The sequence below is a fragment of the Vombatus ursinus genome, unplaced genomic scaffold, assembly GCF_900497805.2.
Source record: "Vombatus ursinus unplaced genomic scaffold, bare-nosed wombat genome assembly UNPS02001419.1, whole genome shotgun sequence".
Taxonomy (NCBI): Eukaryota; Metazoa; Chordata; class Mammalia; order Diprotodontia; family Vombatidae; genus Vombatus; species Vombatus ursinus.
This window is the reverse complement of record NW_020941197.1, coordinates 2,759,399-2,774,828: the sequence shown is the minus strand read 5'-3', so window position 1 is coordinate 2,774,828 and position 15,430 is coordinate 2,759,399. Positions and strand designations below refer to the sequence as shown.

At 35.7% G+C, this 15,430-nt stretch overlaps 1 protein-coding gene across 4 annotated transcripts in view; it reads left to right on the top strand.

Annotated features, from left to right (window-relative positions):
* Nucleotides 1–15,430, top strand: part of CNKSR2 (connector enhancer of kinase suppressor of Ras 2) — a 334,822-nt gene that overhangs the window by 228,119 nt on the left and 91,273 nt on the right. For all 4 annotated transcript variants that reach the window (XM_027868521.1, XM_027868512.1, XM_027868505.1 and 1 more), the window contains one exon: nucleotides 871–1,085. In XM_027868521.1, coding sequence (XP_027724322.1) covers nucleotides 871–1,085 — 215 coding nt within the window. The remainder of the gene's footprint in view (nucleotides 1–870; nucleotides 1,086–15,430) is intronic.

Below are 15,430 nucleotides of genomic sequence, written 5' to 3'. Positions count from 1 at the left end.
GAGGCATCTAAAAGAAAATTCATATAGACTAAGGAGAAAAATGCATCTTATGGAATTTAATTCACTAAGATACCACATTACTTAATTAGCAAGATGATTTCAAGTTTTGATGTTATTAATGCTAACTTTTAAAGTATTCATTTCATTACTACATATATCATAGACTGATCATAATGGGCATCTTTTTCATTAGCATTTTTGGACCTGATTCTATAGAGATTTCTATTTTGATGCTATTGATACACACAATAAAATCTTATTGAGTTGGTTTATCTATTCAGTTTTCCAAGTTTTAGTTATTTCCAAACTTTGGTGGATACTGCAATGGATCTGTGATCTCATCAGTATGGGTACTCCCTCCGGCAATATAGATTGTATCCCGTTCATGCCCTCTCACCCTGTGTGACTTTTGTCCTTGTCTTCCTTTAATTGTCCATGAGGGGTCCACTCAACACACTGGGGACCTTCCTCTAGAGATCTTGACAGAAATTTTAGTTACTTAACATTATTAAATTTGCAACAAGTTTGGGGAAAATGAAAGAGAAAAAAACGTTTTCATATGTCACCTCTATAGCAATATTGTTAGGCTTGATTTTCTCACAAGTTGATTTTTAAGTTAGCAACATGAATTTTAATCTTTTCAAGGAAGCTAGGAAGCCATGTGCTGTCTGATTCCTCTAGTTCCATGATCCCAGTTCATTGAGTGTCATGTGCAATTTTATTATCCAGAACATGCTTTTCAAAATTATCAGTCAGGTTAAAGTTCCAAGAGTAAAACCATTAGCATGATTAGTAGCAGAAAGCTGTAGTTCTAGAAACCAGAAATTGATTTACTTATTCTAAGTGATGCTTTTCTCTCTCTTTGTTTAGAAAATTCCTTACTTCGGTATATGAGCAATGAAAAAATTGCTCAAGAAGAATACATGTACCAGAGAAATAGCAAGAAAGATACAGGGAAAAAGTCAAAAAAGAAGGGAGATAAGAGTAATAGTCCAACTCACTATTCCTTGCTACCTAGTTTACAAATGGAAGCATTAAGACAGGATGTCATGGGCACACCTGTGCCAGAGACCACCTTATATCACGTGAGTAAAATTCTCAAAGGTTTGTTCTTACTGCCTTTATTACAAGATTTGTATGTGACTTTTGATGGTGGTAGAGGCAGAGGCGAGTGGTGGATTGTAGATCATTTTTATTACAGTTTGTCACCATTTTAGGTGATTGACTTAGCTCGGTGGGGCAGTGGGTAGAACACTGCCTCTAGAGTCCAGAAGACGAGCTCAAATCCAACGTCAGAAACACTAGTTCTGCGGCCCTGGACAAGTTACTTGACCACTATCTGACTCAATTTCTTCATCTTTAAAATTAGGATAATAGCACCTACTCTCCAGGGTCAATGTGAAGATGAAATGAGATAATATATAAAAAGTACTTTGCAACTTTTAAAGGGTTATATAAATGCTACCTATTATTTCTATGTCATCAAGATTACATATTCATTCAGGTTCTCTCTTACTGGTATTGAGATAACTTCATAAGGACAAAAAAGGATAATTATATTTATTTGTTTGAATATGTCGAACATACATATTACATATATACATATGTGTATGTATATGTATGTTTATATATATCTCACTCTGTTTTTATATGAAGGAATATATGATAGAACAGCAGTAAGTCTTTAAAGAAATATAAAAATGATAATGTCTATATTTTATTTCATCTTTGCTCATTCTGACTGTGCATCCTCAAGATATAGAGACTTTTTTGCTCTAACGTAAAACTAAATTAAGCCTGTAATTTTGAAAAAAAAAAGGAATCCGTTAAAATAATGGCAGCGTGCACACACAAATTAATAATCCTCAGCAATGAAAATGAAGAGAATAAAATGCTAGGGAAATGACAAATATACTCTCCCCCACTGGGATTTGCTCCAGACAGATAATTTAAAAGTTGAAACTCTTAGACCATCATCAAAGACAAACAGTGAGGTTTTCTATGCTCTGTTGAAGTACAAAAATGTTGGGCTGTAGCTAAACAGACTTAATCATAGGTTAATGAAACCCAGAATTCTTTCATTTTTTAAAGCATCTAATTGCTTTCAGCATTCAAAGAGAGAATAGCTATTATACAGAATTTTGCAGTGAACTGTGGTATTTAGAGGAGAGAAATGTACTCAAATTCATTGTTTCATTTATGAGAAAAACACACAAAGAAAGCAAAAACGTCTAGGAAAAGCTAGAGCAAATCAGCTGATTAGCTGAATAAACTTAGAAAAATAAATAAGCGGTACATTGCGGCCCTCGGAACATAATATATGAGATTTGGTGTGGGAGTACTGTTGCAACCTAACTGTAGTTACTGCTGTAATAAAGTGTGTTTGGAATAGATGGATATCCATCATGCCCTAATGGAGCAAACTATCTTCATTTGTTGAAACAACATGTTTATCTGAAGACTGTCTTTGTGGCAACACTGTTTGATTCTCCACCATCATTGAGAGGTCTTGTGGAGCTGATAGCATTGTTGATAATGCACTGCAATTAGTAAAGTCTGAGAGACTGTAAAACACTCATTTCCTTTCCCAGCTATACTCCCAATTGTACATCAACTCATATTCAATACATCTGCTCAGCCAGTGATTTCTGCTCTCGTTAACACTTTTCAGCTGGGATATAGCATCTAAACAGTAGAACCTTTGATCAGTGAGGGAAAATACATAAGCAGCATGTTCAGTAATCAGAAAAATTAGAGGAAATCATTCCTGTAGTGGGAGATTTATCCATGTGGAGATTGATTGGTTTATAATGGCTTTCAATAAGTTTATTAACATAGCAGTTTCAGGGATCTAAATGTGTTTATAAATTATATTCCCTTCTGAATATTTTACACTGAAACCAAAAGAAGTTTTCTTAAAAAAAAAACTTTAAAGTCAAATGCAGCCCTAAGAAAGAAAACTGCAAATGTATTTCATCATTTGGTCATGTTAGAATGTTAGAATTAGGAGCTTTTCCCTCCTAATTATAAACGCAATTTTATTACATTTTTGACAGCACCATAAATTCAAGTTTATCTAGAATGACTGGGGAGTGGGTTGTTCTAGTTAATTAAATATTCTAGTTAATTGAATTTTTCCCATATGCCATGTATTAGGTATCCTGTCTCCAATCGATGTGTAAGGAGGGGCTACTTTTCATTTCTCCAAACTCTTGTGATGCCATTGCTGGAGGGCTGGGAGAGCAGTGTTGACAGTGAAATCCTTCAAGGAGGAGAGTAAAAACCAGGAAAGGGATGAGGGTGTGGTGGCAGCAGCCATCTTACACATTGGCTAGATAAGACTTTGAGCTCTAATGGTGGATTCCAGTCCATTAGTCTGGGCTCCCACAATACCTCTGCTATATTGGTTTCCAAATAAATGTAATAAAATACACTTAAGACTCAAACTATCAGGGCAGCTAGGTGGCGCAGTGGATAGAGCACCCGCGCTGGAGTCAGGAGGACCTGAGTTCAAATCCAGTCTCAGACCAGACACTTGATACTTACTAGCTGTGTGACCCTGGGCAAGTCACTTAACCCCAACTGCCTTGCCAAAAGAAAACAAAAACAAACAAAGACTCAAACTATCAACCATGATTTAATTAGTGCCATTGTTGTAGGGTAGAGCACTCTAGAAACAGGATTTGAGACTGAATATGCCCTAAGGGTAGTGCACTAAAATTTACCCTGAAAAGTTCTCCTTTTGGGCAAATTATTAATAATAGCTATTCTAATCTGCATGTTATTTTCATAAAAGCAGAATACAAATATATATATATATGCATACATATATATACATATATATTACCAGTTATTTGAGTTTTCTGGTCCTTAAGATTGTGGATAAATTTCTCTTTCCTTCCTTAATACCTCTCTCTGACTGCCTAATAACCACTTAAAGCATTAAGAGTTCCTTCAAATATCACATTCAAACAGGGAAGTCAAAGTATTTCTTAATTTGTGTCCTAATGATAGTTAAAAGTATCACTCAATAGTAGCCTATGTAATGCTTCCCTATTCACTTATAAACTCATTAAATGTCAGAGCTGGAAGAAGTCTAGCAAAGGCCATATAGCCTACCCTCTCATTTTGTAAGCGAGGCAAGTGAGGCTGATGTAATTGAAGCATTTTGCTCAAGGTCATGTGGGTAGTAAAAAAATCTGATGATAATTATTATTCTCCATTAATAGTTGGTTTGTAGACATAAAGCCAGTGGTACCCAGTTGTTTGACTCCAGAATCACACCTGTGATTAACATCAACCAAAAGGGCCACTTAGTTACTACAAACCTTGTAGAGTCTAATATAATGCAATTCTTAATACAGAAATTGGAGTATCTGAAGAGATTACATGTGTAAAATCATAGTTACATTATCGACTTTGGGGAGAAAGTTCCAAGGGTAGAATTCCAGGCATTAGCCAACACTTAAGAAAATCTTTCTGTGACATTATTTTGATTGCTTTCCACTTCATCTTTAGAATGTTTTTACTTTATGAACCTTAACAGTTTAGAAAAATTTTAAAAGGCTATTTTAAGGAAAAAAATATTCTGCAATAGATCTGTCTACTAACATTATTGTTAAAGTACGTATAGCCACGATGGAGTGACCAAAATTTGGCTTCCATTATAATGATGAAAAATTATATACTTTATTTTCCCAATTATTATTTTTGTTGTTGTTATTTAATCAGTTAGTCACATCTGACTCTTTGTGACCCTATTTGGGGTTTTCCTGACTAGAATGATTTGCCATTTCTTTCTCCAGCCCATTTTACAGGTGAAGAAACAGGCAAACTGGCTTAAGTGACTTGCCCAAGATCTGAGGCCATATTTGAACTCAATTCTTCCTGACTCCAGGGACAGTGCTCTATCTACTGCACCACCTAGCTGCCCATAGACTTTTATTTTTATGTAAACTACTCAACTTGGCATTTCATGCTCTTCATAATCTAAGCCTAACCTATCTGTTTAGTAGATTTCCTTTCCTACTTTATTTCTTTTCATGTAAATGTCCAAACTGATCTTCCTACTTGTCCTTATACAGGGCACTCCATTTCCGATCTCTGTGCCTTAGTACTGGCTATGCTCCATGCTTTGAATGTGTTCCTTCCTTGTTCTTAGAAACCCTAGTTTCCCTTAAGGTTCAGTTAAAATACCATCTTCTATCAGCCTTTTCTGATGCCCCCTCGTAGATGCTAGTCCCTTCCTTCCATAATTATTTTGTATCCATTGTATATGCCTATTTGATACATCCTTTCTCTTTCAGCTTGACCACAAGCCCCTTGAGAGCAAGATCTTTTTGAAACTTGTGTCTTTATAGCCTCAGTACCTCAGTACCACAGTACCTGGGATGTAGAATGTCTTTATTAAATTCCTGTTGATTAATTACTTGATTCATTGATTTTAATCCTTTCTCCAAATCAAGTTTAAAAATCAAATAATATGTAACAACTGAATTAGGAAACCCCAAAATAAAATTCCATGTGAAGTCCAAGGTGCGGAAGACAAGTAAGGGAGAAGGGTCAGAACTTCATGGAGGATGTGGAATTTAAATTTCATTTGAAGAGATAGGTAGGAATTTATTGGGTGAGAAGGGGGAGGGAGGATAGTTTAGTTATAGGGCAAATGTGAGGAAAGACACAGCTGAGAAAATCAGGGGTTGTTGGTACATCGGGGTGGTACATAGAACTTCCAAATGAAGTTGAAAAGATTAACCAATACCAGATGGCATAAGATTTTGAAAGTCAAGCAAAAGAGTCATCAACAGGGAGCCCCTGAATATTTTTTGAACAGAACATTGAAATCACTGTACCTTGACAATGAAGACTACTCTGAGAGTGAAGGACAGATGGGGGGGAGAAATTAAAAGTGGGAAAGCCTGTTGGGAGGCTATTGAAATAATCTAGGAAGATGTATAGCAAGGTGGAATGCACTAGATTGTCAGAGTTAACATCCACAGGACTTAGGAACTTAGCATTTGAGAGGTAAGAAAGGAGTAAGAATCAAGTATGAGAAGACCAAAATTTCAGATGTGGAAGCCTAGATGAATGGGAATGGTAAAGTCAGGAAAAAAGAGCAGATTTAAAGGTGAAATAGAATAAATTCAGATTTGGGTATGTTCAGTTTGAGGCACTGGGATAATATACCTGTAGAGATATGTTGTAGGTAGTTTGAGATACAAGACCAAAGTTTACAGGAGAGTGAAGGACTATCAGCTTATATTCTAGACAAACTGGTCTACTTGCAATTCTGTAATTACATCTCTCACTGCCACACTTTTGCACAGGCTGGCCTGGAATTCACTCCCTCCTCACCTATACCTATTAGGAAGCCCACTTTCTTTAAGTAACATCTCATATGTAACCTCTTATGGAAAGCCTTTTCCTGATATCACTGTTTGTTACTGCATTCTCTCTCCTCAAATTATCATGTATGTACTTAACTGATTATATGTCATAATCTTCTGGTACAATATGAACTTCATGGTAGGAATGTTTAATTTTTGTCTCTGAACCAAGCACAGGGCCTTGTACCTAGTAGACCCATAATTTATACTTGTTGGATTGGAATGGGTTGAAGCTGTGATGATGAATGAAGAGGACAGAGACAAGAGGATAGGACCACAGACTGAAACTTGGGAGAAGGGCTCTATTAAGGGATTGGAAAGAAAATAGAAGGTCACCCTAAGCATACATACACTCACACACATGACTCCCCCCTTCCTGCCCATTTTTTAAAAGAATTCCTGCTCTGAAATCTTCCAGGCCAATTCAGTTAGAATAAGAAAAGAAACTATTGAATATGAGGGAAAGTTATTTGACATAGACCTCTCAGCAATTTTTGTGGCAGTTTAAAAAATGGAAAATAGAGTGTTTTCCATCAGTTGGTGAATGATGAAGACCTGTATTATGTGAATATAATGAAATAGTATTTTATTTTAAGAATTGTTGTTCATAAATAATTCAGAGAAACCTAAGAAGATTTGTAAAATCTATTGGAGATAAAAGTAAGGAGAGACAGAATAGATACATTTATGTGTGTGTATATGTACTAACATGTATACCTGAATATATATACGTGCATATGCATGCTATAAGTATATCACATATATATGTATACACACAAACATATCTACACGTGTATTCAGTGATTGCAAGATAGGTGAAAACAGCACTAAAAGGCAACTAAATCCATTTATTTATTTTTGCAGAGGCTGTTTTTTTTGTCATGGAGAATATTTAATGAAACATAATGCCTTTTCTCAAAGGGGTGGAGAAGGAAAGGTACTATTGGTGCAGAACATAGCATATGGTATTAGACGTGTTTGTTACATGAGTTAATTTTGCCTTACTCTTCTATATTATAAGGGAAGATTCAACATGTATGATGGTGTATTAAAAAATTATAGTGTAAAAAGAAAAGTTAACAACAAAATGACTCCCCCAAAAGGCATCATAGACTACCTTACACTCTTAAAATAAATATATCAAGCATATTTTACCCAAAAAAAAGAGAATAGAAGGCTAATTAAGGAGACAGAGGAATCACTAAAGATTCAAGAGAACCAGAATATATTGTCTCTTAAATAAAGGAAGCAGGAAATACATGAGAGGATGATCAATCTTTTCAAGTACTATCTAGAGTTCAAAGACAGTGAGAATTGGAAGGAAAAAAAAGATCTTTGGATTTGTTAAGAGGTTATCACTGACCTCTGAAAGTATTTTCTGGATAGTTGAAGGAGAAAGGCTACATTTAGGACAGGGTTATTGGTGAAGACTAGAAGGCATCAGAAGGAGTTAACTCTTTTCAAGAAGTTTGGCAGTGAGAGTAACAGTGACATGGTAGACAAATTGGGTAGAATGGTCAAGGGAAGACTGCTGTAGGATTGCAGACACACAAATATGTTTTTAAACTCATATGTTGCTCAATCATTTTTGGTTGTGTCCAACTCTTTGTGACCCCATTTAGGGTTTTCTTGGCAAAGATATTGGAGTGGTTTACTATTTCCTTCTCCAGCTCACATTAAAAATGAGGAAAATGAGAAAAAGAGGGCTAAGCAACTTGCCCAGGATCACACAGCTAGTGTGTCTGAGGCCAGATTTGAACTCAGGAAGATGAATCTTCTTGACTTCAGGCCCAACACTCTATCCGTTGTGCCACCTAGCTAAAAGATGAGTCCTATTACTATTCTAAAGTTGCAAAAGGAGGGGAAAGAAGCCAGAATTTGTTGTTGTTGTTGTGATTGTTGTTGTTGTTGCTGTTCCAAATGCTTTAAAGGTAGATTTGTCTTGACTTTTTAAGAAATATTTGTTCTTATACTTCCTTTTAATGAGACTAGACCTGATTTGATTTCTATCCAGCTTCCTTCCTTCTTTTACTGGTACAGAGGGAATACCAACAGGCATGTTAATATTTTTATTAAGCTAAAGCAAATGCATGACATCACTACTAAACTAAAGAATGAGCAGGTATTCTGAAAGATCTGTTGAGGGAGGAGGGATATATAAAATGATACAGTTAAAATTGTCTTGGACCTTTGAGGCACAAAAATGAGAGCACTAACACACACCCACACTTTGTATAGTTGCTTAAGCATATTAGACTTTGCAGGAATTTATTTTTTCCTCCTTCAATCCATTTTGCCTCACACTTTTGCTTTCAGCAATTGAATTTCACTGAGAAGGTGAGATCTTTCTATTAAAAGAGCCTACACCTTGTTCGTCTTTCATTTTCAGAGCTTCTAGCCCCCTCCAAGAAACTGTACCATTTTCTTTTCCTCATTCTTCTCTTGTCTTCCTCTACCTCCTCATATAAATAACCAAACTGTGCCTGATGCATGCAACTCATTCCCTATATGGCTCTAACTAATGAAAATCTTCTTTCCCTTCAAAGCCCAGTCTAGTGACCACTTCCTCCACAAAGCCTTCCCAGAACCTTTCAGCTAAAAGTGATCTTTCTCTTTCAAAGTATTGATGTAGAACTTTTCATATGGATATTTCCTTTCCTTTTGAAGTCTGAATAAGTCATCTATTTTGGGGTTTCACTGTTACTTTCCTTTAAATGGTTATTTCTTAATAAAGAGGATTCAGAATGTTATGGAGAAAATTATAAAATGAATAAGTCAGAGAAAGTGACATTTATGTACTCAATGTGTATATATTATAGTAAAAATATGTAAAAAATGAACAGAAATTTTAAGAATTGGGCAGAAAATAAACAACTCACTTAACTCTTAATTTGAAAATTTAGGATTTTTTTATGAAGTTCTGACGTAAATAACTACAGTAGTATTTAGAAAGTAAGAGCTGGCCATGGTGGCACATGATTATAAATGAGAGGCTGAGATTGGTGGGTCTCTTGAACTTGAGATTTCTGAGAAGAGATGAGCTCTGATGATCAGATGTCTATACTAAACTCATCATCAGTATGTAAGCCCACAGCAAAGGCAGGGCAAGAGGGGCACCAAATTGCAGAGGAAGGGAGAAGGAAGGAGAGACAGAGATACAGAGAGAGGAGAGAGAGAGACAGAGAGAGACAGAGAGAGACAGAGAGAGACAGAGAGAGAGAGAGAGCAAAGACAGCAGAGAAAGGCAGGCAGACAGAGACAAAGACACAAAAACAGAGATAGAGACAGAAGAGTTAGAATAAAGAAATATGAATTCTGATTGTGGCTCTATTTACTAAGTCAACTAGGCAGTGTACTGGATGGAACATCATAAATGGAGTTAGAAAAATCAAAGTTCAAAACCTGCCCAAGCTATTTATAACATGGGTGACTGTTAAGTAAATCACTTTATTTTATGCCTCAGTTTTCTCATCTGTAAGATGTGGATAAGAATCATATCTAACTCACAGGATTGTTGTGAAAATCAATTAAAAAGCCATATTAAAGCACATTACAAACTTTGTTTTGCTATTTATAAGTGATATTATTATTACTGAGAAACCATGGGAAAATCATTTAATTGCTTTTATACTCAGTTTATTCATTAGTCACATGAGAATAATAAGGCTAATGTGACCTACCTAAGTGCAGCTATGGGAAAAGCACTTTGGAAACACTAAAGCATTACATGAATATGAATTTTTATTAATTTTATAGATTCCCCTTTAGATGAAAAGGGGGTTTTGGAGCTCATCTCCCATATTCTCCAGGCACTTGGCAAATTTTTATATATGGTAATTTGCCCAGATTAAAACCTGTAAAATGAATTCACAAATAAAATAAACATTAATTTTAGACCTTCCTTTTAGGAGACCAGAACAACCAACATTTAAGTGTGATTCTAAAGAAAGCATGTAAGCCTACTTTGGAGAAAAAACAGCAATGAATATCCTACTTTTAGGACCTAAAAAGCAGCAACACAGATTTTGAGTAGGTGTCTAGAAACCTGAAATGTTCCTTTTGTACCAATCTGACATATGCTGCTTGGTCCTAGTCTTCATTACTTAGAATCTTCTTGTTGGTATTCATATATAGGAATTTAATGATGTTTCATTTCTGGTGCATGCAATATAATTTTAGTCTTTCCAGTTACTTTGTGAAGATTTCTTTTAAACAAGAACTTCTGTAAAATATTTTCAAAATTTATCTGATATAAAAGAGAAAACCTTGCCTAAAGATAAGAAATGTCCTGCTAATCTGACACTCATAATGAGTTTTGCCTCTAATTATGATTAAAGTTTAATTTTTACTCATGAGTAATATAACTTGCAAGATAAGTAAATTGTGTCAGTGTCAAATTAACTAATAGAAATTTACTACGAAAATAGAAAGTAAGAGGAGAATGGAAGACTTCAAGCATTTCTCATTCACTTAGCATAGAAAATTTGCTCATTTCTGGACCATACTGGAAAAATCAGCTATTAATAGAACTTATCTGTATAACTTCCTTGAATAGGGATTGTTTTGTTTATAATATTTGTAACCCTAGTGCCTAGGACAGGGATTGGTATTTAATAGGTGGTTAATAAACGCTTGTTGGTAGATTGATTTGCACTTGATCTCATATAATACAGCAAAGTGTTTTGTTTTGTTTTGTTTTACCAAGTCTACACAATTATGTTAGCAACAGTCCCCCAGTTGTTGGTTTATTACTTCTAGTCTATACACAGTCCTCCATGGTAGAGAAAGGATTCAAGAGTGGAATAGTTCTGTTTTCTCTTTGCCATTTGTTGTTGTTATTCAGTTATTTTTTAATCATGTCTGACTCTTCATGACCCCATTTAATGTTTTCTTGGTGGAGATACTGGAATGGTTTGCCATTTCCTTCTCCAGCTCGTTTTATAGATTAGGAAACTGAGATAAACAGGGTTTAGTGACTTGCCCAGGGTCACATAGCTAGTAAGTGTCTGAGGCTAGATTTGAACTCAGGAGGATGATTGCTTCTGATTCCATGCCTGGCATGCTATCCACTGTACAACCTAGCTGCTCCATGCCATTTGACAGTATTATAAAATCTGTCCCAAGCACTGACTCTTTACTTGCTCTTTTTATCTCATTTCTCAGGCCATCAGCCCTTTCTTTCTGCATGTGAAGAATTCTATAAGATATTTCATCCATAGAATTTTTAAGGTCAATCAGCAGCACACTGCATAGAGACCCACTATATTAGGCTTTATCAATGCAGAAGATATTTAAAATTAAACATCTTTTTTAATGAAGAGTATACTAAAATGAGAGACAGCTAGGTGGTACAGTAGATAGAGCACTGGGCCTGGAGTCATCCTGAGTTCAAATCCGGCCTCAAACACTTACCAGTTGTGTGACCCTGGTTGTCTCCATTTCCTCCCATGTAAAGTGAACTGGAGAAGGAAATGGCAAACCACTTCAGTATCTCTGCCAATAAAACCCCAAATGTGGTCACAAAGAGTTGCACATGACTGAAAAACAACTGAACAACAACAGTCTGAAATGACATTTTTCTGAATAAGAAGCTGGCAGTTCTGAAATCTATTTTTTATCTGTGACCTTGTACAAATTTCTTTCTCCTTCTGATCCATTTTTCCCATTTGCAAATTGAGAACAATACTTCATAGTTGCTTTAAAGATTAATGAACCTGGGGGAGGGGAGGAATAGAAATGCCAAATAAATTCTCAACATTATTATAATGTTACTTCAGCCCCAACCGCAAAATATTTTTAAAATTCAGCATGTCTTTAGCCTTCTCCACTTTTGTTCTTGTTTCAGCTTAAACAATCTGCAATGTATACCTCAAAGGCAAGAAATGTTAGATGCTGTCAATCAACAAGCATTTCTTAAGTTTCTAACCTGTGTCTGGCACAGGTCATACAAAGAAAAAAAGCAGAGAAGTCTCTGATGGAGCTTGTATTCTGTCAGGGAACACAATGTATCATATCTAAATGAAAGAGAGGGGGAGGTGAAAAGTACTTTTAAGATAACATTTCTAGTAGATGAATTGTAGCATGTGTGTGTGTGTGTGTGTGAGAGAGAGAGAGAGAGAGAGAGAGAGGGAGAGAGAGCAAGAGAGAGAGGTAGTGAGAGAGAGGTTTAGTTTTTATTTCTGTGGAAAGTTTTCCAGTCAAGGATTCTGACTAAGCCCCAAATATAGGAAATTATCACTAAAGTCGCCCACCCACAGGATATGATTCCATGGGAAAGGGTCACTTCAAAGCTCCAGTGGGCATGAATACTCATTATGGTGTTTCAATGAAAGCTAAGATTCTTGGAATTCACCGCCCTGACTCACAGCTGAAGTGTTTCATTATTATGGGGCATGTATTCTTTCCCAGGACAATCAATTCAAATAAATAAAAGGAGTCAAATCTGAATGGTTATATCAAGTTCTTTCAAAAATAAAACTGTTAAAATGATAGTCAGGAACTGAAACTGATCAATGAATCACAAAGTTTAATTAAATAATGACTTATTTCCCTGATACATACACACGTATGTATAGGATGCCCCCAAAGTCTTAGTACAATTTTAAGATATTAATGTAAATACTGCACTAAGACTCCTGGGATATGCTGTAAAAATAAAATAAAATAAAATAAAGACTTGTTTCTTTAAGGCAAGTTACTGTATGCAACAGCTTCTGTTTTATCCTACTTGGTAATATTCTTAGCAATATGTTGACTATACATTCTATGTTAGTGGATGATTCTCAATATTTAATTTTTATTTATTCCTCACATGTTTAACTTATTTCTTTATTTTTCTCTTTGAGTCCCCATTACCTAACAGAGGAGAGGCAATATGATATATTTGATAGAGTGCCAAGCCTGGGGTGAGGAAAAGCTGGGTTCAAATCCTACCTCTGACATTTAATAGCTAAGTGACAATGGGGTCTTAACTTCTCTGAGTTTCAGTTTCCTCACCTGTAAAAAGAGACAGAAGTAAATGGTCCCTAAGGTCCCCTCTAGCTTTCTATGTCTGATATATACGTAATAAGGAATTCATAAATACGGGATAATTTGAATTCAGTTTACTAGCAGGCTCATACACAGAGGCTTCTAAGTGGGAAATATGGTTTCTAATTCTTTTCCAATCTAGCCCTCTCAGTCAAAAAAGTAAATAGACCCTACTCTTACTTTTCCTGTATCGAAGGTCAAGCATTTGGAATCTCTGAGGATCAAGAGTGCCCACTAAGAAAAAGGTATATTCAGTCACCTTGAAACTCTTCAGGTCAGCCCTTTCATTTGTAAGGTCTGACCATTTTAAGTTTGCATACTCGTAGGGTGTCTGGAAATGACTGTGCCTTTAACATGGAATATGATATGTGACTTTGCATATTATTTTCTGGATGGAAATTTGAATATGGTACACTACAAGAGGATTTTTTTCCCATAGAACTAAAGGTGAAAGAGTTAAATTCCTGGACTTTTCCATTCCAGATAGGTTTATCCTGATAAAAGTGAGCAAAATGATGACAATCAACAATGAATCCAGTGGAAAATTGCGTACCGCCCAACAATGAAGGGTCAAGAAATTTGAGTGGTGGAGGTATCAGAGGATCCTAGACTGTGGGCTGGAAGTTTATACTTTATAGTTGTCTTTTTAAGTCCACACTTAGAAGGGGCATTGAACACTTTTTATCAATAAAAACTCAGGCTACCTTTCCTGACAAGTCTTCAGAGTTAGTATGAACTTCTGTGCATAGATAAGATAAGACTCTAGAAGTTATCTACCCCCTCATTTTACATATAAGGAGATTGAGACCCAGAGGAGCCACAGTCTCACAGATAGTGAGTGGCAAGGCCTTAGATCAAACTCAAGTCTCCTGAGTTATCTGGTCACAAGAATAATCATTAGGCTGCTCTTTGTTGTTGTTACTCAGTTGTTTCAGTCATACCTAACTCTTTGTGACACCATTTGGGGTTTTCTTGGCAAAGATTCTGAAATGGTTTACCATTTCCTTCTCCAACTCATTTTACAAATGAGGAACTGAGGCAAACAAGGGTTAAATGACTTACCCAAGGTCACATAACTAGTAAGTGTCTGTGACTGTAAAGTAAGATACCACTAAGTGTAACACATATAGTAAGTGGCAAAGTCTGGGATTCAGACCCAAATCTCCTGAGTTATCTGTCATAAGAATAATCATTAGGTTATTCTATCTGTGGCTAGACAAGCACTCATCTTTGGATCATTGATCTCCTCATCAATATGGACATAGGGTTTTAAAGCTGTATTGAGTTTTAATTGATACTGTGTATAAGTTTGAAAGAAAATGTGATTATAGTTCTGGCCCCTCTACCCTGAATGAGCAATATAACTTTTTGGCCCTTCAATTTTCATTACATTTGCAAAACTAAGATACTATAATGAGGCCCCTCTTTCACGAGGATTTGGTAAATGATTATTAAATAGTATTGTAAATGCCTTTGAACCAGGACAGCAATATCATTTGTCAATTAAAATAAAATTCTCAGAAACACATCAGTGGGAAGTGGGTTAATACAAGCTTGTTAGCCTTATTGTTATCTCTGAGGCTGTGATGGACCCATGTTCTTAAATATCTCCATTATATGGCTTCTGTCACACTTCATGTTGGGGTTGAAGGGAAGATCATAAATAGATAGATTCATGCCCAAAAAATCATTCCTTTCACTTCCCCTCACTTTCTTTTTTTACTCCAAGTCACATGAATTTATGTATGTTACTTTCCAAATTGTCACTGAATATCTGCCTTCACTCAGCCCATTAGTTGAGGCACTTATCTAATAATGGAGGACTTTCTTTGTGAGATTTATGAGCCCTCTTTAAAGAAGGGAGGGGCATTTTAGCCATTTTCCTGACAACTCTGCTATGTTCAAATCTCTTTATATAAAGCATTGACCTTGTCATCTTTTTTTTTAACTTTCTCTAGTTCTCTTCTAGCAGCAATTTCTTTCTTAACTTACCACAGTTTGTAGCCTTAAAAATT